The sequence below is a fragment of the Camellia sinensis genome, chromosome 2, assembly GCF_055761805.1.
Source record: "Camellia sinensis isolate YWXY chromosome 2, ASM5576180v1, whole genome shotgun sequence".
Classification (NCBI taxonomy): Eukaryota; Viridiplantae; Streptophyta; class Magnoliopsida; order Ericales; family Theaceae; genus Camellia; species Camellia sinensis.
Genome location: NC_138962.1, coordinates 224,500,719 through 224,524,750, shown reverse-complemented (window position 1 = coordinate 224,524,750; position 24,032 = coordinate 224,500,719). Strand labels below are relative to the sequence as shown.

The window sequence follows — 24,032 nt, the reverse complement described above, 5'->3', positions numbered from 1 at the left end:
CTTTATGTGGATGAATCATACTGTGATTGTAATATGTGGATAAAGTATACAATGATTGTGAAGATATTCTAAAGTTTCAAACTTTCTTTCTTTAGATGAGGTATACAGTGATTATAGTACTTTTTTAAGTCATTGACTGTAATATTTTCTTCTTTTTTTTTATTTTTTTATTTTTTTAGGAAGTGCACAAGTTGAATTATATTGAAAATTTATAAAATTTTAAACCGCCAAACCGATTCGCATCCATCCATCAAACCGTCAATCCGCTCAATCCACATCCACTGGATTGGCGGACGAATGCGGATTGATTTTCTCCAATCCGCCAATCTGGCGGACGGATGGCGGATTGGAGGTTCCATGGCCGCAACCGACCCGCGCCCACCCCTACTCAAGGGGTGTATTTGTAATTTATCCTTATTTTTTTCTTTGGTCCTTAAAGTCTATATTTAGGGTAAATTACAAATACACCATTGGGATTTGCTTAAAATATAGATTGTACCCTATGATTTAAAAAATTATAAATACCCCCTTTTAAAAAAAATTATTCAGCAAAATTAACTTAAAAAATGAAATTTCTAACTGCTCTCAATTACAATAACAAAATTATTTGAATTATTAATTAAAATAAATTTCTGACATCATTTAAAACAATTAATTGATTTGATGATTTATTAATAAAGTAGGTCATCTGTTATGAAATTAAAATTTTCGAAGGACGGGATGCAATTTTTAAAACTATAGAGAACAAACGTATTTTAGCAGAAGCTCGGAGGATATATATATAATTTATCTAAAAAATAACCAAAGATAGAGGGGCAAAGTGTAATTTGCCCTTTTAAAAAACCGAACCAATCAACCGTCACTCACGCGGTTCTTCGTCTTAAAACGTTCGCTCAGGGTATGAAATCTCTCTCTCTCTCTCTTGTGTGAGATCTACAGTTGGAAATCATCAGCTTCTGAAAACCCTATTCAGCGACAATGGAGAACTTGATATCACTGGTGAACAAATTACAGAGAGCGTGCACAGCGCTCGGCGATCATGGCGAAGAGAGCGCATTGCCCACTCTCTGGGACGCCCTTCCTTCCATCGCCGTCGTCGGTGGCCAGGTTCCCCATCTCCAGATCATCTCCATCTCTCTCTCTCTCTCTCTCTCTATATATATATATATATATCTTTTTATATCTCGTTTAATTTATATGATTTTGATTCCTCATCATAACAAAATGTTATATACCCACAATTTGATCCCAACTCCAAGCTGAGGTGACAGTTATTTTTCCGTTATTCTTTGCATTTATTTATTTTTTTGGGTAGTTAATTTTTGCAATGTATTTCTTCTTATGGCTGAGAGATTCGTTAATTAATTTCTTTGTTCTTTTAGATATTTCCTTGGATGTAATGTAAGTTTTGTTCAAGTTCTGCATAGTTGTGTGATTTGAATCTCTGTGATTGTTCACTATTCCTTGTTTGGATAGTCTAATATTGATATATGTGTATATACATATAATTATATACTAGTGGTATGTGCCCACCTGATGTGCGTGTTGTTAAATCTGCAAAATATAAATTTTGATTTGAATGTGAATATGAATTTGATGAGTTTCAGGAGGCAGGTCAGTTACACGAGTCAATTACAAGAGGGTATTTTGGGTAATTTAGGGATATACAAAAATTCATTTGGCAAATGGCCTCAGGATGCCAATAGAGGGTTCTTGCACATTAATTATTATTTCATCTTGTCTTTCATATGTTGTACATTTATCATCCCATCTCTTTAATGATTTGTAGAGCTCTGGGAAATCTTCAGTGTTGGAGAGTGTTGTTGGAAAGGACTTTTTGCCTCGTGGATCTGGTAATAATGCTTCCACATTTTTTCTAATGTTACAACATGATTGTAGTATATATAATTTAAGATTTTCATTAACTTATAAAATCCTTTGAACTCTAGAAATAATGTGAAACTGTTATATGCAGGAATTGTTACCAGACGTCCTCTTGTCCTACAACTTCATAGGATTGATGAAGGAAGAGAATATGCAGAATTCATGCACCTTCCAAAAAAGAAGTTTACTGATTTTGGTATATTTCTTGTCGCAGAAGTGATATTTTTCCGGAAAATGACTTGTGTTGCTGCTACCCAGTTATGATTATTCTTTTTCTCTTGTTAAATAGCCTTGTATTTAGTGTTTACCTTGATTTTATCAAGAGGTATTGATATCTTTGTCTAGATTTAGTCCTAATGATCAAAGTTTTTAAAGGCAAATGCGTACTTTAAGGCGTTTTACCTCTCATGAGGCGAGGCGTAAGCCTCAAGGCGTTGAGGCGTAAGCATTTTAAATTTCAAATTTTAATATTTACTGAATAAATTAAATATTTTTAAATAGTTAAAAAAATAAAAACAAAATTAAATATAAATATGAAAATACTTTTCGCTTTAATGCGTCGAACATTTTACTGCATAGAAGGAAGTTTTCCTTTACTGAAAGAGAAATCGATATTCTTAACTTCAGTAATTGAGCTTCTCACTTGACCATTAACTATGTTTTTCTTGATTGATCATTTACTTAATTTTTCCTGTAGAACATAGTTGTAAAAATGGATTCTTTTTAATTTTTTATGTTTAAACAATCTAATAGACTAAGTTTAACAAATGCCCAGGGCAACTTCTGCATGTGCATACTCCTCGCATGCTTATGCGCAAAAAGCGTAAAAAGCGCGCTTAAGGCGCATGTTTCAAACTATGATGCGCAAGCCTTTGGGGAGTAATGCCTAAAAATCAAAGCCTTAATGCGTTTTACCTTCGCCTCAAGGCGAGGCGAGCATCGAGGCGAGCCTCGAGAAAGCCTTTTAAAACTCTGCTAATGATTGCTATGCATTTATCTGGTAGTTCTGTTCTTGTATATGTACCATTGATTTTCTATCTTTTAGATCTCAGATGCTAAATCCTTGGTTGTATCTTGTGCAGCTGCTGTGAGGAAGGAGATCGCTGATGAGACTGATCGAGAGACTGGCCGTTCAAAACAAATTTCAACTGTTCCAATTTATCTTAGTATATATTCCCCCAATGGTGAGATAGAGCACTGCTTGCCACACTATCTTACTCTTTCTGCACTTGACTTTTTCCCCTTGATTTATTAAAATGAAGTTTGTTTACATGTCGGTCGACCACACCTGATTGGCACACAAGACTTAGCTTGATTTTGGTATTAAGCTTTTGTCAACCCTGTTTTCTGATTCACAATTTGGACTAAAAAAATAGTTGGTTATTAAAAGTTGTGCTCCACTTACTGAATTTGTTTGATATTGAAGATAGGGCTTTAACAAATTGTTATGCACTTCTAAGCTATTTTCTCTCCTTTCATAGTTATCAAATTACCGTGCAGTGTGTGCATCAAAACCTCCCTTTTGCTTTGCTTTGCTTTCCCTTATTCTCTTGCACAGAATGTGGCATTTACTTTGGATTTTCTTTTAGTTGCTAAATGTGGTATCTGTAATTTCTTCATTTCATTATTATGTTTGTGTGGCTTTGCAGTTGTGAACCTGACACTGATTGATCTTCCTGGACTTACAAAAGTAGCTATTGGTGAGATAGCAAATCTCAATGTTTGCATGTCTTTTCTTGTTATTATTCTGATTGTTTTGATCATTGTAGATGGCCAATCTGAAAGCATTGTGCAAGACATTGAGAATATGGTCCAGTCCTATATTGAGAAGGTAATTACTATTCAAATTCTGATTTTGTTTGATTATGGGGATTACCTAACTCAATGCAAATATTTATTTAGTTTTTCCTGAATCTCTTCTGTATGTTTTGGGAAACACTGCAATTCTCCAAGAGAATTTAGTGAAGCTCAAAAGTTGTAGCAATAATGTGAAAATTTACTGTTTATGATCTTGGTATTTATGGCAAAGAAGCACATGCACTTCTAAGGTGTAGTGTTTATGTCGGACACCAACGCTCATTGGATACTTCCCGACACACGTTAGTCATATGTCCAAAAATGTATTATTTTTTACTGAACTCTTTGGACTCTTGAGGGAAACGTGTTCCATCGCTTAGACACACACCTATTACAAGTTTGAATAAAATAACTTAGGATCTAATGATAAAAGAAAAATAATATAGATTTATACCTATTAATTATTCTTTTAAACCTTAAAAAGCAGTGTTATTTTGTAATTTTTATTTTATTTTTTATAAAATATATATTTGAATGAAGTATTCATATATATGACATCTAATAACTATACAAAACTATATATTTTATGCATGATGTCGCCCAAGTAGTGTGCATCTTGCAATTTTTGAAATTTGTGATGATGTTGTGTCCGTGCTTCTTAGATTTAAACAAATGACAGCCATTCTTGATATGTGGCATATGTTATGACGTTATTTATTCCTTGCTGGTTTTTTCTGGATGCTTGCTTCTTAGTTGTTCATGATGCTTTGTGCGGAATCTACTTGCATGAGATGACGTATTTTATTGGTCTGTCGTTGTCTCATACCTTGCAGCCCAACTGTATTATTCTGGCAATTTCTCCTGCCAATCAAGATCTTGCTACATCTGATGCAATTAAAATTTCTCGTGAAGTAGATCCCAAAGGTAAGATTTTTCATCTGATGCAATTTTTGGCAATTTTATGGACTGACTTATGCCTGCCTATTCTGTAGGGTCCGATAACTCGCTACAATATGATGATAGAAACGTAAAATTTAAATAACCAGGAGGTGCACTAAAATTTAGTTCAAAAGGTAGCTGTTGTCACTAGCTTGGCATATATGGAGGGAAATGTTATTACCAGACAAGGCTCACGTATATCACAATGTTTTTAATGCTGGCTGTGGTGCTCTTGCATACTATGGAGAAGCTTACTTGACAAAAAGAAAGAAAGAAAATATGAAGTTCAATTTATATAGAAAATAATTGTTAAGATCGCCGAGGTCACAAAGATAACAAAATTACTAGGGCTTTTTTTATTTTCTTAGTTTTGTTCAGTATATTTTGAACTATATGTACTGTAATGTAAAATTCAGTATCTGTGTCTGCATGTGTGATTTGAGTGCTTGTGCAAATGCATGCTTGCCTGCCTGTAATTTTACAAGTTTGCTTGATCACATCAATCTTCTGTACATCAGACTTATATCTGCCCTCCTGTAACACATATTCTGAATATCAGTTCTGTGGATGTCATATTTTTTAGGGGAGAGGACGTTTGGGGTTTTAACAAAGATTGATCTTATGGACAAGGGTACTGATGCAGTTGAAGTAAGTTTTCTTTCAGATTGTATAAGTAGAATGATTTGACAACGTTTCAGCATTTAAGTTTAGAATTTAGCAATTTCAATTATAAACATGAAGCCTCCTATTTGGGGAATAGTGTGCATGAATGCTTGAAAGTCCAGCACAATTATGAAAATGTGAAGAGTGTTTGGATATGTTTACCATATGATATATTATTGGCGATGTGATCAAGTGTTATCTTGTTTGCTTAGTTTTGTCGTCTTGAAGTTTATGAAGGGCTTTTGTAGTTTTCCCTTGAAGAAAAATTAGTGACTTTTGCGATGCATCATCAGTAAGTGACTGCCATCGTTTATGTTGTTTGAAGTTGCAGTGATAGACAGCTAATTATTTGTAACAGTAGTAAATGAAATGTTTCTCTACTTCAAGTTGCATAGGTTTGAGCACTTTGGACTACACCATTTTACTGAAAAATAAAATCACAAGGAAATAATGCCCCATAATATCTTCTCCTTTTGTGAAGAAGAAGATATCTGTCATTTCATCTCCCTCTTCATTTGTGCGTATCTGTCTGCGTTTGGTGGGTAAGATCTCCATGCTCTAGTCATGTGCTTGGTTTCCACCCCCTCTTCATGCATTGAGGCAGTGAGTGCATTTTTTATGAGTTTGATAATGCAGAAGGTTCCAAAATACTGTCACCGTTCAGTAATAATATATTTCCCATGATTTTAATACCTCCCACATGAATGTTCAAGCTAAGGATAGAATTTCCCCGCTCTCATGCCTGTTGCATTTTTACCCACTTTTTTTATGTGCTACTTACCTTTCCTTAAATGTGGCAATATTTTAAAACTGCTATATTCTTATGTTGCAAATTAGTTTTGACAGATTGGATGATTTAGTTTCATCTTAAATTCATGTTATTGAATGTGAAGGCTTGCTTTGGATTTGATTGTGAACATGAAAAGACATCACTGATTTATGTGAGTTTCAGATCTTGGAAGGAAAATCTTACAAGTTACAATTTCCTTGGATTGGTGTCGTTAATCGGTCTCAAGCTGATATTAATAAAAACGCCGATATGATCTCTGCTCGGCGTCGGGAGCGGGAGTACTTTTCCAGTACCCCAGAGTACCAGCATCTTTCTCACAGAATGGGTTCTGAGCATTTAGGAAAAGTACTTTCAAAAGTAAGTACACTTTTGATTCTTCTTCTAGTGTTTTAAACAAGTTTTGTACGTAAGTTAGTGTCATTGATGCTATATTTCTTTCAAGTGGGGAGGTTTGAATTCATATGTTTCATTTATTTATTTATTTTTAGCTTTTTAAATTTTTTAATTTTTTCCTCATTCTAACTGTGGTGATCATTCATGTCTAAATTCAGCATTTGGAACATGTTATCAAGTCTCGAATCCCAGGCCTTCAGTCTCTCATTAGCAAATCCATCATTGAACTAGAAACTGAGTTGAGCCGTCTTGGGAAGCCAGTTGCCACTGATGCTGGAGTAAGGACTCTTTTATACTTAACTTTTTTCCAATTTTTTTTTTTTTCTTCTTCTGTCTGCTTAATGTATCAAGGTGAGACCACTTTCAGGGCAACAGTTTTATGATATTTGTTCTCTTGCTTATGCAGGGAAAACTGTACATGACTATGGAAATCTGCCGTGTTTTTGATGGAATATTCAAAGAACATCTCGATGGCACGTATGTACACTGAAGTACTCTATAAATTATTGAGCATTATTACTTACATTTGCAATGTTGATTTTTGTCGTATCTTTGTTTATAATGATCATTGATTTATGCAGACGTGCAGGTGGTGATAAAATCTACAGTATATTTGATAGTCAACTTCCTGCTGCTTTGAAAAGGTTGCAATTTGACAAGCATCTTTCATTGGACAACGTACGAAAGCTAATTACCGAAGCTGATGGATATCAGCCTCATTTAATAGCTCCTGAACAAGGATATCGCCGTCTTATCGAATCTACCTTAGTTACTATTAAAGGTCCTGCTGAGGCAGCTGTTGATGCTGTATGTATTGAAATATACATTTGTTTGTTTACACTGATATTTCATGCATTTGGTGATTGCACCATGCTTTCTTGTTGCTGATGCATTGCCTTTGGCCCATTGGTGAAGAAAAACTATGTTAAACCATTTAGAGGCAAAACATATTTTGAACTATTTAGAGGCAAACATTTATTAAATTTTCAAGGAATAGTATGCGATGGACTATATTTTTATCTAACATTTTCCATTTTCCATAATCGGGTGCCTCAATATTAGTCTCCAAATTACTTTGCTTGATACCATTTTTCACAATGATTACAGGTTCATGCCATCCTGAAGGAACTGGTTCACAAGTCAATCGGTGAGACTATGGCAAGTTCCCAAACTGTCCCCATTATATTGTGTTTCGTCATTTGCTCTTATTATACAGAGGGTAATACTGTAATTAGGGATAGGATGAGATTTTGACATTCCGGATTTAGCTTTTTAAGATCTATGCTGAACAGTAATGAAATGTGAAGGAAAATAATGATAAACTAAACTAGATGGGAGAGAGAATGTGTAAATAATTTCATTCATCTAATTTATGAAATGTCTCATATTATGCAGGAACTCAAGCAGTATCCTACCCTTAGAGTGGAGGTCGCAAATGCAGCCTGCGAGGCATTGGAAAGGATGAAGGAAGAAAGCAAGAAGGCAACTCTACAGCTAGTAGAAATGGAGTATAGTTATCTGACCATTGATTTCTTCCGGAAGCTTCCTCAAGATGTTGAGAAGGGTGGAAATCCAACAAATTCAATATTTGATAGATACAATGATGCATACCTTAGACGAATTGGTAAGTGGCAATGTCTCCTTAAATAATTGCAGTAGTTTTTATACTTAATCTGCTTAATGGTTGATTCGTGCTGTTCTAGTTGGGTCGATTTTAATCAAGGTTGTATTGCTCTCTCAAACAGGATCAACCGTCTTGTCTTATGTCAATATGGTTTGTGCGGGTTTGAGGAACTCCATTCCAAAATCCGTTGTCTACTGTCAAGTTCGTGAGGCCAAGCGTAGCTTACTTGACCACTTCTTTGCCGAGTTGGGTACAAAGGAGGTGAGGGTTCCTTCCCAATGCCCAACTTTATGGGAAAACAAAAGGAAGAAAAAATAGATTTTAAATATAGATCGAACAATAACTAAAATATATACATATGTATTTCTTTTCTCATGAGATGAATAAATAAAAAAAGGCTAATGTAAGATAAGATTTAAGTTCTGTTAACTATTTAAAATTTCAAATTTAAGAGATTCAAAATTTCCAAACTTCATGGGGAAACAAAAGGAAAAAAATAAGAAAAAATATTCCAAATGGTGCTTATTTATCTTTTCAACTTGTTTTGCAGGTTAAACAGTTGGGCAAGTTGTTGGATGAGGATCCAGCAATAATGCAACGGCGTGTTAACCTTGCGAAGAGGCTCGAGTTATACAGAGCTGCTCAATCAGAGATCGAAGCAGTTGCTTGGTCCAAGTAAGAGGGAGGTGATCTATTTTTCCTCCCTTTTTCTAGTATTAGTAAATAGGAGTTAGTGTCATGAGGACTGTGATTCTTTGATTCATTATATTATTCTTTAGTAAAGATATGTGCACATAATTTGTGAACAAAAAAATACCCAGAAAAATATTGTGTGGTTTAGATTCAACTCATATATTGTGAGTTCACATTTAGAATGAATTTAGATCACACAATAATTTTTCTTGATATGTTTGTGTGCACGAATTATGTGTACATGCCGTCTCTAATTATTCTTTATATACATAAAAAGTGCAAGGGAAGGTCTGATGCCTTATTTGCCTTGCCTTTCCAGGACTCTTCTGAAAGATTGATATTTCATTCTATTGTATTCATGATCTTATATTGATTTTTGCATATTTGAGCCAAATTTTCATTACTGGGTATTCTTGTAGAATGCATCAAATATTTATTTATATTTGAAATAAATTTCTGCCAGGGCCCCAAATTGAGGGTTCCCTAATTGACCACTTTTGCCTTCCTATGTAGAAGTGATTGCATGTGATACAAGTTTGGTTGTGCGTTCCTTTTCTTTTATATATTTTTGTCTGTTTTTCTTTCTTCGTTTCCCTTATAAATTCATACTTAAATCTGGGGCCATAAATGGAACCAAACTACTTGATTTCAACTTGTATTCGTCTCGTTAAAAGTTTATTTGAGGTTAACTTGTCATGTAAACAAGCCGAAACTGAATACATTCTTAAACTCATGAAATTTTCAACACAATTTTGAACAATCTACTACTTTACTCAATTTGGTTATAATAAAAAATCAAACTATTTGCAGCTTACTCGTGATAGATTCAATTAAAATTTATTTGAGATCGGCTCGAAAGGTAAACGTAAACTCTTTAAATTTTTAGGTTAAACTTGAACAATTGCTCGACCCACTTGTTTATAATAATTCTATTCAAATTCAAGATCCAAATCCAGCTTAATTGACTTAAATCCTCAAAAAAAATTTCCTTCTTTTTGGGAGGTATTTGTCTTTAGAATGGTTTGTGATGTTAATGAAGCACATGGTAATTCCTAGTATGTGAACAATCAAACTGATTAGTCTAAATCAGATGGGTTAGACTTCACAATCTCGGTAGTAGTTTAATCCAATGGCTGATATAGGACATGAGAGGTTCACGGGACGTTATGGGGGAGAGAGCTGATCCATCTCATATATCTCAAATGATAATGAACGGTGGACAGTTGTTGTACCCTTGTGGATGATTGATTGTGAAGGATTGTCCTCTTCTTCTTCAACAATGGTGGCCTAGCAAAGTTAGGTTGGCCTGTACGAGTTGTGAGAACTCAACCCCCTTTTATTGTTGTTGGAAAATGTTATCAATTATGAAAATTTATCACAAAAATATATGGCGTAGGTTTAAAGTAAATGAGATGCATACCATACCTAAATGATTGTGATTTTACTTTTTTGAGTACGTTGTATTGCTAATTATTGTTACTTATATAATTATATGAAGAGGTGTGGTTTCGAGCCATTCATTCATATGATTATTCTGTTTAAATCATAAATTTATATAAGAATGTATGAAGAGGTAAAAAAAAAAGAAAATGAAAATGTGAAAAAAAAAAAAAAAAAAAAACCTTATATTTCATTTATATATTTTTCTTACGCAATTTTTATTTTTATTTATTTATTTTTTTGAGTTAAGGGGAAGGGCTTTTTATAATAACAATGCTAGGGCAAATTATTAACTTCCTCTAAGGTTTGTCGCCTTTATAGTAGTTAGCACGAAATCCAGGGGCAATTCTGCAAAATGCACATTATAAATAAGAACAAAGTTCCCATTTTAGTCGGCAAAGCTTTTGCCTTCAGCTTTTATTTTTGCGTCACCGAAATCCGGGAGCATCTATTTACACACATTACTCTCTCTTTATACACATCCTTCACACACAACTTCCCAACACACTGTCTCATTAAGTGTGTGGGAAGAGGAAATATGGTATGTGCATATAGAAGCTCCCCCGAAATCCCGATAACTTCCCCAAAAAACCCCAACTTCCAGAGATTATTACATTTTGGCCCTTGCTAGACAGTGAAGCTCAGGTATGATGGATTCAGTGAAAGGCCTAAGGTGGAGAAAACAAGCTCTCAAACCCATTGTAACAAACACAAAACCAGAGATCGATAACGGCGGTGGCGGTGGCGGTGGCGGCAACACGGTGGAGGTGGAGGTGGAGGTGGAAGAGCCATTGAGTCCGGCGGCGCGTTTGTTTCACCAGCCGAGCTTCAACGTCTACATCATAGCTATCATGGGATGCAAGACTAGGATAAACCCAGATGTTGTGAAGGAGAGCTTGAAGCACTCGTTTCTCTAGGTTGCAGGTATGAATGTAGATAAGTTATGCTAACACAGAAATAAATCACAAATGAAACACACACACGTATGTCCCTGAGTACCATAATTTTACATAGTACTATTGATCTGTTAGACTTAATTTACGTTGTCAATCTATTCAAATTTAATTGATGTAATGTAAAGTTCACACCATTTATTATTAATTGATTTTGAATTAGATATTTTAATATATACTCAATTGATTTTGAATTAGATATTTTAATATATACGTGTTGAGTTTTAGCCTTTTAATAATGCTATGAAAGGAATATTTTTGACTTCGGTTATCTAATTTTCAACTTTTAATTATATGTATATACACAAGTTGATTTACAATAATACTATTAATTCACAATGGATACAATCAAATCAATCATTATGAACTCTTTTTTACACTGCAACTAATATTGATTAATCTCTCAATAGACACTATACAAGTTAAAAGAGACAGAAACGATCCAATCATTAAAGAGACAGAGGCGATTCAATCATTAGATCACTTAAATTATTAAGACCCATAATCTAAGCCCATGGGAGAAAAATTTTAAAAACATTATTGTAAAAAGGGACCCATTTTTTCAAACTATATTTCATTTTGATATTTAGTTAGATAGGTCTCCAAAGACTTCTCCAAGTTTTTGCATGCATGAAACGTGGAAATGTTTGATGTCAGCTCTCTCAAAAGTGAACACCTTAGTATAGAAATAAACATGTATATGCATATATTAAATTAGTAATAGTTTATTTTGAAACACATGATTTCAAATTACTCTCTTCTTTTCTTTTTTCTTTTTGTTTTTGTTTTTTGTGTTTATAAGAAAGGCCATTTTTATTCCATTTAAAAATATTTAATAGAAAACTAGGAATATATCTCTTTTGTAAAAATTAAAAAAAAAAAAATAATTATTCAAAAGTTTTATAATTGAAATTGTTGATTGTGGACAATTGAGTTTGGAAATTCAATTTATTTTTATTTTTTTTGTGTGGTTAGAGATTAGTTTTTATATTATTTGTATTAATAATAGAAAGAAAGAAAAAGAAATACTAATATTTGGGATCAAAACAACGTCTTTCTAATTACAACAATAATACATCCCTCTAAATCAAAGAACTCTAATGACATGGAAATTCAAAAAAAAAAAAAATACACACACACAAGATACAAACATCACCATCACAGTGGAACCACGTCCCATTAGAGCTATTAGAACTCCATTATTAGATCTCCAAAACATTTTTGTTCTAATTAAAAAGACTGGTGTGTGATGTCTATGTATTAACATACTCTCTATTTTGTGTATAATGATAACAAAATTTTAAAAGAAATCAGCGTTTCTTCAAATTTAAAATTCACACAAATTACTATGTATATTTTGTGATTGGTTTTTGTAAAATAATTCTGTCCACTTAATTTTTTATTTTTTTTTATAAAAAAATTACAAAATTATAATAATTTGAATTTACCAAACACAGGTAGTGGATGAGAAACAAGGTGGTGCAATGAAATTGGTCCAAACAAAGGTTAACTTAGAGAACCACACCATAGTCCCAACCCTAGACCCAAACATGCCCTCAGCTGAAAACTTCATAGAAGACTACATCTCATAGTTCTAAATCGCGGTATCAGGTAACGTAACGGGTATCGGGCGTCGCGGCTGTGAAATTTCAAAAATCATTAGCAATCCATCTAAAACTCAATTTTATACATTTTTTTTTTACTCTTTTAGCCTTAATTTATCACATTTTAATCAAAATTTTGATATGTAGAGGCACTTTTTTTACTCATTTTCAACTAAATGATATATATTTATTTTAGTCTCAACCTTTTATTTGGCATATATGTTAAACTTTTAATATAAAATTGATGTGGAAATATTTTTTTACTTGGAAATATTTTTTTACTCATTTTCAACAATGAAATACTTCCACATGCACAACAAATTAATAAAAGAAAGAGGGACATGAAAAACAAATTATAGACAAACCCCACCTCCGTGCGCCATTATGGCTTTCAATTATCTACAATAACAGTTTTCAATTAACAAATATTGTAATTCTAATTTAGTTAGTAATAATAATGCATTTAAAATAAAAATAAAAAATCTAAAATATTAAACATCTTTACTTAACAATTAAACCTCTTTAAAAAAATCTGACAGAGTAAACCTCTATAAAAATAATCTAATATAAAAATAATCTGAAATAAAAAGATTTGACAGATTAAAAAATCTAAAATAATAAAAAAAAATCTGAAATAAAAAATCTGACAGATTAAATCTTTTTAAATAATATATATAAAAAATATATATATTGAGCATATGTGCATTTAAAATATATATAAAAAATATTTTTATATAAAAAAAATTATATTCTATGCTGATAATATATATATATATACATATATATATATATATATAATTATGGGAGAACAAACCTACTCCTGAGTTGTAAAATTATGAGTTCTATTCACCTTCTAAACTTATGTGCATTTAAAATGATGTAAAAAATTGCTCCTGAGTTCTATTCAACCTCAATGATATATATAAAAAATTATGTGCATTTAAAAAAATAATCACAGAAGAAAAAAAATTATAAACAAACCGAACCGAACACAACTTAAAAAGCAAAACTATGACTTCTTGAGCCAAAATAAAAAAACAGAGCATCATATATACAAACAGAGCATGAGTGAGAGAACAAACCTTCGAAGAAGCATGAGTGAGAGAACAAACCTTCTTTTGCGGGTGCTTTTGCTTTATTTTTTCTTTCCTCCAGGTGCTTTGCTTTGCTTTTCCTCCAGGTGCTTTGCTTTGCTATTCTCAATTGTTTTTGCAGGTCTTAAGGATACCGTGCTTTGCTTTGCTTAGTAACCACACTCATACATACTCAAGACACCGTGCTTTGCTCGTTTTTCAGCTGTATCGGACTGTATCGGAAACAAATCGCTTACGTATCAAATTAAGCCCGATACGTATCGGGAATCGGCCGCTACGGACGTGAAATTCAGTCTCGCCGGTATACCGGTGAGTATCCGACTCGGCCCTCTCATTTTCCGGTACGAACCGGCCGATACGGCACATACCGGCCGATATTTAGAACCTTGCTACATCTCCAACCTCAGCACCACCACCATCTCCACCTCCAAACCCATGTAGGACCTCCACCTCCTCAACATCAGCCACCGCCGAGACGGTCAGCGTCTTCTGAATCCACCACTCCCTTGGCAACGACACCTCCCTCATGTCTCTCCTCCTCGCATGCACCCGAAAAATGTCCAATTCGAATGCATTGCCGACAATTCCGGTAACCAAGAGGCAGAGCTCTGGTGGTTCCGGCAGCAACTCCGGTAGGTGGTGGTGGCGGTGGTTGACGACGGTTTGGATGGGTTTGAGGGTGGTTTGCAATACTTTGGTGGATGTTGTGATGTTTATGGCGATTGCACTGTACTTAAAGGATACACGGACGCCTTTAAAAGGTCTGCCGGGGCTTGAGTTCACACCAAGGAGGTTTGTTTATCGGACGATGAGTTTGGATGATATGAAGGTGGTGAAGAATGCTATGAACATGGTAAGTTATTACATTCTACCAAAAATTCTATATAGGATTAATTACACTTGTTCTGTTTTATTTTTACTAAAATTTCATTTTGATTCCTCTATTTATAATTATGATACCTTTTATGTTAAGTTACAATATTATCATTTTATCCACCTATTATTAATGCGACTGGCGAAAATTATAAGCAAAAGATTAAAGTGAGATTTTAGTAAACATGTAATATTTTAATGAAAGTGTATAGATACTGATGTGATGGGGCAAGAAAAAAGGTTAGGTATCGCCTCACATGATGACAAGATATGCTAACAAGGTCTCGTTTGAGAACAAGTTATTTTAATAACTTTTTAATTCTTTTGGCTAAAATATGAGGTAAAAAAATTAGTATGTTTGAAATGAATTTTTGATATTTTAAGAAAAGATGTGCAAAAAGTAGAAAGAAAATAGAATATTTGACATTTTTGTATTGGTTATAGGATTTTTGATTTTTTTAGTAATTTTTTAGACTTTTAGGCTAAAACACTTGCATGCCAAATGAGGCATTAGTCTTATTAACACCAAATAAATAGAAGTATGATATTGTAACTTGACTTAAAATGTAAATGATTGATCGTTACAAGTGAAAAATTAAATCGACTAAAGTGATATTTTAATAGAAATGTAAGAGTTGCAAAATTCATGGGTGAAAATAGTATATAGTTTTCGCATAAGTGTTTTTCATTCATTCTATTTGACATAATATAATTCAAAATTTTACTCTTTTTCATTTAACAGACAATCAATGATGTAGCTCTGGCAATTACACAAGCCGGATTGTCTCGGTACCTCAATAGAAGATACGGTGTGTTTTTATTGCCCACATTATTATTTCTCATATCAAATTCTCAATTATACAGTGCCTGTTTGGTGCAGCTTAAAAGCTGCTTATTTCAGCTTTCAGCTTAATTTAAGCTATTTTGATGTATTTGGTTTAGCTTAACAATGTAGCTTATAGGTTTTTGTAAGTCAGAAATCAGCTTATTCTTTGAGTGGGGCAAGAGATACTTAATTTATAAGTCAGAAATCAGCTTATGTTTATAATTATAAGCTATAAGCTATTAAGGCATAAGCTACAAGTACTTTTCCACAACTGTGCCAAACAGGGCCACAGTAGATAGTAGATGTAATTATTCAATAATCTCGAAATACTGTATGTCAAGATAATCAAATAACTGCCACTGCTTAACATAACTACATTGGATGCAATCTCTCAAGCCAAGCCCTTTACAAAAACAGGAACCAAGCTTCTTCAGACTGTCAAAATTATACAGGAATTGAGGACGGAGGACGGAGGACAGGGAGGCTGGATATACCAGTGGTCAAGCAAAGAGGTAGACAAATGCATCCTAACTTGCGGTTTGAAAATCGAAGAGCATCTCTATTTACATTATTTGTGGATAACTTGCCTAAATCTATGGTACCTAGAAAGCTACACGATCTGTTTAACAAATTTGGTGTGGTGAAGGATGTATTCATACCACAAAAGAGGAGGAAAGTAACAAACACCAGATTTGGGTTCATGCGCTATGATTGTTCTATTGCAGCTGATATAGCTGAACAAAAGGCCAATGGTTTGTGGGTTGATGACAAATCTTTGTCAGTCAAAATCGCAGAATATGGTAAAGGAATAGAGGATAGATAGAGTCAGAAACCACTACCACCAAGACATTCTGAACCCAGGAAGGCCAATGCTTTAGCACCAAAACAGATGTGGCATCAGCGCACTCATGGTAGATCGTTTGCAGAGGTCACTAAGGGAGTTGACCCCAGATGTCTACCTTTGACAACTATCAAAGTAGATGAACTTGGAAATTTGTGGCTTTACGAAAACATGATTATGAGACTCAAAGTAGCTTACTTTGCTCAGCAGGTGAAAAATGAGCTCATAAAAAAAGGAGTGAAGAATGTATTGGTCAGAGAGGGATGTGGGCGAGATGTTATCATCTCATTCAGCTCCAAGAAAGAGATGTAGAGCAAAATAAATCTATTTAAGTCTTAGTTCCATGACTGATGTGAATATATCACAGAATGGAGAACAGGTATGTATTTTCAACAAGAGCGGTATGTCTGGATCAGCTGCTATAGGGTGCTCTTAACCTATGGAACTCAGATACCTTCCGCAAGATAGGGAGACTTTGGGGAGAGTTGGTTATCCTAAATGGCGATGTCTGTACCCCTAAATTATTTCGTTGTGGCCGGTTCAAGATAGTTACAAGTGTTATGGATCTAATTAATACAAGCCTAAATATAGAGTGCAAAGAAAGAGTTTATCCAATAAGAGTCTTTGAGGAGCAGATCACAGAAGATGTTAGTATCAGTTACAAAGGAATGAACTCTAATGCCACAAACAAAGATGTTTGCTCCAACATCAATGGGGTACTCCCTCTCCCCGTAGAATCTAACTTGGTGCACGAAGATGCTGACAAGGCAGTTGATGTGGCATTAGCATCTAAGGTGGCTTTAGGGGATTTGGCATCCCAGATGATGGTCAGAGCTAAACTGGCCGACGGGGGCAGTTTAAGTCATGTATCAGCAGTGGACGAGACCAAGGATTGTGCGGGCATTTCAAATGAAGAAGGCACTGGTGTTATGGAATCATCATTGCCAGCGGATAGTCTTCTTCAGCGACAGTGCAATCATGCTACTCAGAAATATGTAGAAGCTCAGTTTATGGGAAACACGCAACAGAGAGTAGGGAGCACTCATGAAACTCAAATAGGGGTAATAGTACATATAATGCATGGTCAAATTCTCACCCCAGGTTTTATTAAAAAGTCTATGCCAACCTCTTAAGGAAAGGCTTGGTATCTGCTTAAAGGTAGCATTGGGTCATGATCCATTTGGGCTACAGCCTATTGGGCCCTCAAGTGCTGGACTTAAGTCTTCATCTGTAAGGCCAGTTTATGAATCATCAATGGTAGGCTCTTAGTAAAACACAAATGTCAGTACCAGCCCAATTATTTCAGGCTCCATTACTTAACGATTAAAGAAAGGCAAGAGGAAAGGTATTAGAAGTGAAGGTTTTAAGCACTACCTGCTAGCTGGTAGGTTTTCTGGTTTTGCTAGAAAAATAGGGCAGAAGGGTGTAATTTCAAGCAAAGGAATCACCAAAAGCTCCAGGTCAGGATCCACAGTTATACCCACATCAAACCATAGCCCAGAACTACAGCAACCCTCTGGTATTGGGTTTGTTCAAGAGGCTCAATCCATACTGCAACTGGGGCAAATGTTGGGTTTAGACTTCAAGAGTCAGGAATCTGAGGTTATTAGGGAATTAGCACAAATGGATGAGAAGGATAGGGAGAGATAAGAAAGAGAGAAGGGTATTGTGGAATAACTTGTTCCTACTGGGTGATACCAAAGTCATATCTGTTCATATGAAGACTTTAAGTTAGAATATCAAAGGCATAGGAAGGCATGAAAAGAGAAGCAAGAAACAAAAAAATCAAGCCTAACCAATTTGATGGTGAAAAGTGTCTGGCCTTAAGATAAGCTTGAGTTCATGAATTTGGATGCTGAAGGGTTGGCAGGTGGTCTACTCTATATCTGGGACCCAGGCATCTTTGAGCTTACTGAGTGCTGTTGTAGCAGAAACTTTATTCTCTTATCAGGTAAACTTTTCAACTCATTTGATTGTGTAATTGTTAATATTCATGCTCCCAATGACATCATAAGGAGAAGGAAATTTTGGAAATCTCTGTTAAATCTGAAAACCTATTTCAATGAGATCAGAAATATAGGAGTAATAGTAGGTATATCACTCAGGGATAGGGGCATGAAGGATTTCAACAATTTTATAGATAGATGTGAGGTAGTTGATCTGTCATTGCTCGGCAGAAACTACACCTGGTGCAATGCATTTAATGGACATAAGTGGAGCAAAATAGATAGGTTTCTTCTTAGTCCTGAATGGCTGGAAAAATTTAAATTCAATCAATGGGGTCTCCCTAGAATTACATCTGATCACTGCCCTATTGTGCTCATGGAGGATGCTAGAGATTGGGGGCCTAAACCTTTTAAGTTCTTGAATGCCTGGATGTTACATTTGAATTTTGTAACTTTTGTGGAGCAAATTTGGAGGGATTCATAATTCTCAAGGTCTGCTAGTTTCATCCTAGAGAGAAAGTTGCATACTCTCAAGTTGGCTTTAAAAAAATAGAGTAAAGAGGTATATGGTGATGTTTCAACTAAACTGCAAGCTACTGAATATAAGCTTCATCAGTATGATTTGAAAGCTGAAAATAGACCTCTGGTGGAGGAAGAACTGAAGCAGCAAATAGAGAAAGAAATGAAATGTGGATATTGAGCAAGAAGTTGGACTGGGAATGGCTTCAAAAGTCTAGGCAAGATTAGAATTTGAAAGGTGATAGGAATACAAGATTTTTCCATGTCATGGCTACTAGTAGGCAAAATAGAAATTCTCTCAATTCCGTCACAATGAAGGATGTTGTTTTTGAGGAGCCAGATCAAGTCAAAAATGAAGTGTGGTCACATTTTTCAAATCACTTCTCTGAAGCTTAGAAGAATCGACCAATACTTGTTGGGGATTTCAAGAGTGTAAGTGTAGACGTCCCTGAACACCCGGGAGGATGAGTCCTGTTCCGTTCATATTGGGTTCATTACTGTTCAGGACTCTCAAATTTGTCATGGTTCTTAATCTGAACCAAAGAGTCCAAATCGGGCAAATCGTTTTGAGAAAAACAAATTTTTAAAAAAGAAGTGCCAAACATGGACTGCTTTGCCAGATACAGAGTCGCCACCTAAATATTTTATTTTGGAAAATTTAGGAAACCCTGACTCGGTGCCGAAGGCCACGTGTCCGTCATCACCAAAGTTGCCTTGGCTCGGGAACTTGGGTACGATTGGGGAAGGTCAGCTATGAGCACCCCCTTTCGCCCGATCCGAAGATCGGCCCCTACTAACCATGATATCTTGTTTTGAAAGCATTATGTGTTCTTATTCCGGTTATTAGCCTAGAATTACTACGTGATGCGCACAACAAACAAGTATAGACTAAGTCGCCTAAATTGGAACAAAACATTTCATGTTTGTTTATTGGAAAATGGTTTGATGGCGTTACCTGCGAGTAGGCTAAGACATGGATTTTGCCACCCTCGAGTGGGCTTAGAAAATCTGGTTTTACCACTCTTAAGTGGGCTTAAAATTCACATCCAATGCATTGTTCCAATTTAAGTAACCCAACCTTCACTCATAGGTATTCAGACAGTTATAACACGTAAGCACGTAGCCTCATGGTAAGCATGCTGTCATGGAAGACACTCACACTTATGCAAGATGCTAAAGCATAAAAGCTTACGTAGTACTCCGAGCCAAAACAAAAGCTAGTTAGTAATCAATGCATGATCCTAGCTCATGTTAAGATGGCTAATGCAACACATACAAGATGCAACAACAATAGGCTCGGTTATTCTAAGATGGCATGTGATGATGCTACAACTAACATGTATTCAACTTTGGGATTGAAATACAAATGCAGTTAGTATGATGCGCCGAGCCCGGTGCATGTAAGACAAATGTGTGGATGCACGCATGCTATCATACTGTATGCTAATTGAAACATGCCCTAGACTAACCATCGAAAGCTAGTAAATAAAAGGGAAGAAAGACGTGGGATTGGGAGACATACACACACTCGCGCACGCTTATTACACAATTGCCCTTGCTCGGAGGGTCCGAATAAATATTACAGTCCGAATAAATAATACTAAATTAATTATTACAGAATTTCTAATTAATTAATAAATTAAATACAGAAAGAAGGTGGCCACAGTCCCGTCTCGAGATGCGTGAATGATGCGTGCTTGACTCGTCTCACCCGGAAACTCGCTGCCATAGCACTGTTGCCTCTATTTACACTGCCCTGCTCCTCTGAAGACTGTGAAAGTCCCCAGAACTGCTCCTAGAGTGTTGTGGAATGTTACCGGCCAAACGAATATGCTACCGGCCATGGGAATACTCTCATCGGCTAAATATTGTGCTCTCGGCCAAACATTCTTTGTCGGTCGGCACTCAACACTGCCGGCCGGTCAAATCTTCCTACTGAAACCCTTGAAGAACTCTTGAAGAACAGTAAGCTCAGGCCCCTTTTTGTGATCAAAATCAGCTCAAAACTTTAAGAACAAACCCTCAAGGCCTCCCAAGTCGAAGTATGGTGTAATAGTGTGTGTCTTAGTGCAATACTATGAACTAAACACACTTTTAGGCTATAAAACACACACAAAATGAAGAGAGAGAGGGAGATATAGAGAGAGAAAGTGTATATCAGATATATATATATATATATATATATATTTTGCTCTGGTTTTTGCTGAACCAAGACAAAGGAAGGGGAAAGCTCCTTATATAGACAAAGGAAAGGCCCCAAGCTTCTTAGAGAAGCTATTGCAAAAAGGATCAAAAGAACCAAGTTTCCAATGGAAGCTACCCCAAAGGTGCAAGCTTCTTGAGGAAGCCAAGACAAGGGGTCAATGCTTCCTCAAGAAGCCTTGAGCAAAGGGTGCAAAAAAAGGGGGTCAAATGTGGAAAACAACCACATATATGCACGGGGGCAGGTCTTGTGCATTCCAGCTGGCACAGCTGGCATGCACCATGCCTGAAAAAGGCAAAAAAAGTGGTACCGGCCAGAAAAGGATGCCGTCGGCCAAACATATGGTCAGCCGGCCACATCAAATGCCGACCGGCATTGGTATATTTCACCCATGGCAGGTAGCCTCAAAACATGGCCGGTGGCCTCAAGCCATGGCCGGTGGGTGCCAGGGGTAGCTAACAAGCTACTCTCTACCCTCAGAAACAAAAACACAAGTGTTTGGTGCAAAACCAAACACAGAACAGTCGAGTTGAGAGATCCTGAAGCAAGGTGCATAGCCGAGACCTCCGGGAACTCAAAACAAAACACGAACATGGGTAATCACCAAGTGTTCCATCGGTGATGTCCAAGTCTTGAGGACGGTCAAAAATGAGGTGTCTACAGTAAGGCTTAGTGAATGCTTTCATATACTTGAGGCAGAGTTCACTGAAAAAGAAATCTGGGCAGCTGTAATAGATTGTAATGGGAACAAAGCTCCTAGACCGAATGGATTTAACCTGATGCTTATTCAAAAGTATTCGAAGATGCTTAAAGAGGAGGTGCTTAACTTTATGAAGGATTTCCATACTAGTGACAGATTAGTAACAGGTTTTAACAGTACCTTCATCACTTTGATTTCAAAGAAGGAGAGAGCTGTCACTTTAAAGGAGTTTAGGCTTATAAGCCTTGTTGGTTCTGTGTACAAAATACTCTTTAAAGTCCTTGCATCCAGACTCAAAAAAGTTATGCCCACGGTTATTGGTGACTCACAATCAACTTTCCTGGGAGGTAGAAACATTTTGGATGGAGTGTTGGTTGCAAATGAAGTTGTAGATGGCTGGCATAAATCCAAGAAATCAGGGCTGTTGTTCAAGTTAGATTTTGAAAAGGGTTTTGACTCTATAAATTGGGACTTCCTTTTCTTAATGTTAGCAAACTTTGGGTTTGGATCCAAATGGATTTCATGGATCAAGGAATGTGTCTCTACTGCAAGAATTTCAATCCTTGTTAATGGTTCACCAACTAAGGAGTTTAATCCTTGAAAAGGCCTCAAACAAGGTGATCCCCTATCCCCATTCCTCTTTAACTTGGTTGTAGAAGCACTAAACATTCTTCTTTAGGGAGCTAGGGAGTTGAATCTTCTCAAAGGGGTTATCATTGGGAATAATCTAGTTCAACTTTCTCATCTCCAATTTGCAGATGACTCTCTTTTGTTCTGTGAAGCTGAGTTATCAGAAGTCCTTAGTTTGAAAAGGATCCTCAGGTGTTTTGAAGTAGCATCAGGCCTCAAAATCAACTATCATAAGAGTGTGGTTTGTGGGGTGGGTATTTATGTCACTGTTCTTGAGGAGTTTGCATACTTGTTGAATTGCAAGACTCAAAGTTTACCACTCAAGTACCTTGGATTGCCTCTGCGTGCTAATCTAAGAAGAAATAGGATGTGGAAGCCAGTTATTGAAAAATTCAAACTGAGGCTTGCTGGATGGAAAATGAGGTTTCTCTCTTTTACAGGGAGATTGACCTTAGTGAAAGCAGTGTTGTCATGTCTGCCAGTATTTTACTTGTCTCTGTTTAAGTTACCTGAAGGAATAACTAAGGAGATAGACAAAATTCAAGCTTTATTTTTATGGGGAGGTCCAGATCTAAAGAGGAGAATACATCTTGTGAAATGGTTACAGGTAACAAAGAGCATAAAACAAGGAGGATTGGGCATCAACAGAATAAGGGATGTGAATGTGTGCTTACTATTCAAGTGGTGGTGGAGGTTTGCTTTTGATCATGATTCCTTATGGAAGAGGGTCATATGTAGTAAATACAAATTTTAAAGAGGGGCATGGCTTCCAAACTTCAGCTCAAGCAACAATTTCTCGAAAATCTAAGGTGGCATTGTGGCAGCAGCTGATCAGTAAGAGAGTCTCTTAATGTTCTATGTTAGTAACTTACAATTAAAAGTTGGGAATGGCTATAGAATCAAATTTTGGTATGATCACTGGTGTGGGGCTCTTTGCCTCAAAGATGAGTTTCCTAGACTTTTTCAATTGTCCAATAATAAGGGGGGACTTCTTAAGGACTTTGTGACAAACTCAGCTAAAGTTTGGTTGCTTACCTTTAGGAGGTCCCTTTTTTAATGGGAAAAGGAAAAACTTCACAGACTTCTTGTCATCTTAGCAGCATCTCCTTTTCTGAATCGGGGTGTACAAGATAGTGTAGCTTGGTTAGCATCAAAACCTGGTCAGTCCCTTGTATCCCCTCTTTGTAACCATTCTAACCTTGCCTTTGGTAACACTGTTAGTTTAAGTAGTTTGGTTTAGCTCAACTACCTACCACGCAAAGTGCAATTTTTTGATTGGCTCGTATAGAAACACAAGGTTAAAACATATGTATTCTTGCAACGGATTAGTGTATTGGATAGGTCGGCTTCTATCTCATATCTCTTTTGTAAAACACAATAGGAAACAATTCATCATGTTCTGATTCACTGCCCTATGGTTTGGAGGATTTGGACTGGGTTGTTAAAATGGTAGGGAACTCTTTGGGTGGTTCATGGTTCTGTTGAGGATCTGCTGCAGTGGTGGGCAGGTTACATTTGTCGGAAAAAAGAGAGGAGAATCTGGCGTGCCATATCATTGGTCACTCTTTGGTTCATCTGGAAGATCAAAAATGAGTGCCTCTTTCAAGCCTCCCAACTAAA

At 35.9% G+C, this 24,032-nt stretch overlaps 2 protein-coding genes and 1 pseudogene across 3 annotated transcripts; all 3 read left to right on the top strand.

Annotated features, from left to right (window-relative positions):
* Positions 1 to 867: 867 nt before the first annotated feature.
* Positions 868 to 9,186, top strand: LOC114296192 (phragmoplastin DRP1A). 2 transcript variants are annotated; one of them, XM_028240471.2, is made up of 16 exons: positions 868 to 1,107; positions 1,790 to 1,853; positions 1,976 to 2,080; positions 2,967 to 3,068; positions 3,534 to 3,584; positions 3,654 to 3,715; positions 4,515 to 4,605; positions 5,204 to 5,268; positions 6,236 to 6,430; positions 6,625 to 6,744; positions 6,873 to 6,943; positions 7,048 to 7,273; positions 7,574 to 7,624; positions 7,862 to 8,090; positions 8,212 to 8,351; positions 8,641 to 9,186. In XM_028240471.2, exons 1-16 carry the CDS (start codon positions 979 to 981, stop codon positions 8,767 to 8,769), a joined length of 1,830 nt encoding a protein of 609 aa, XP_028096272.2. In that variant the 5' UTR covers positions 868 to 978; the 3' UTR covers positions 8,770 to 9,186. The 2 variants fall into 2 exon arrangements, 1 of the variants encoding a protein (XP_028096272.2); XR_014362692.1 differs by having other exon boundaries at positions 907 to 1,107; positions 7,574 to 7,613.
* Positions 9,187 to 10,873: 1,687 nt separating this feature from the next.
* Positions 10,874 to 16,396, top strand: LOC114296193 (wax ester synthase/diacylglycerol acyltransferase 11-like; annotated as a pseudogene).
* A 1,860-nt stretch (positions 16,397 to 18,256) lies between these two features.
* On the top strand, positions 18,257 to 18,844 carry LOC145819457 (uncharacterized). Its single transcript, XM_082913455.1, has one exon. It carries the CDS (start codon positions 18,257 to 18,259, stop codon positions 18,842 to 18,844), a length of 588 nt encoding a protein of 195 aa, XP_082769581.1.
* The last annotated feature ends 5,188 nt before the right edge of the window (positions 18,845 to 24,032 follow it).

Bases quoted from the DNA above. Each gene is read 5' to 3' on its own strand.
- LOC114296192 (XM_028240471.2), top strand. From the start codon at position 979: ATGGAGAACTTGATATCACTGGTGAACAAATTACAGAGAGCGTGCACA. The intron at 5,269-6,235 runs GTAAGTTTTCTT...TGTGAGTTTCAG, and splicing joins AGGGTACTGATGCAGTTGAA to ATCTTGGAAGGAAAATCTTA. The intron at 7,274-7,573 runs GTATGTATTGAA...CAATGATTACAG, and splicing joins CTGAGGCAGCTGTTGATGCT to GTTCATGCCATCCTGAAGGA.
- LOC145819457 (XM_082913455.1), top strand. From the start codon at position 18,257: ATGAATTTGGATGCTGAAGGGTTGGCAGGTGGTCTACTCTATATCTGG.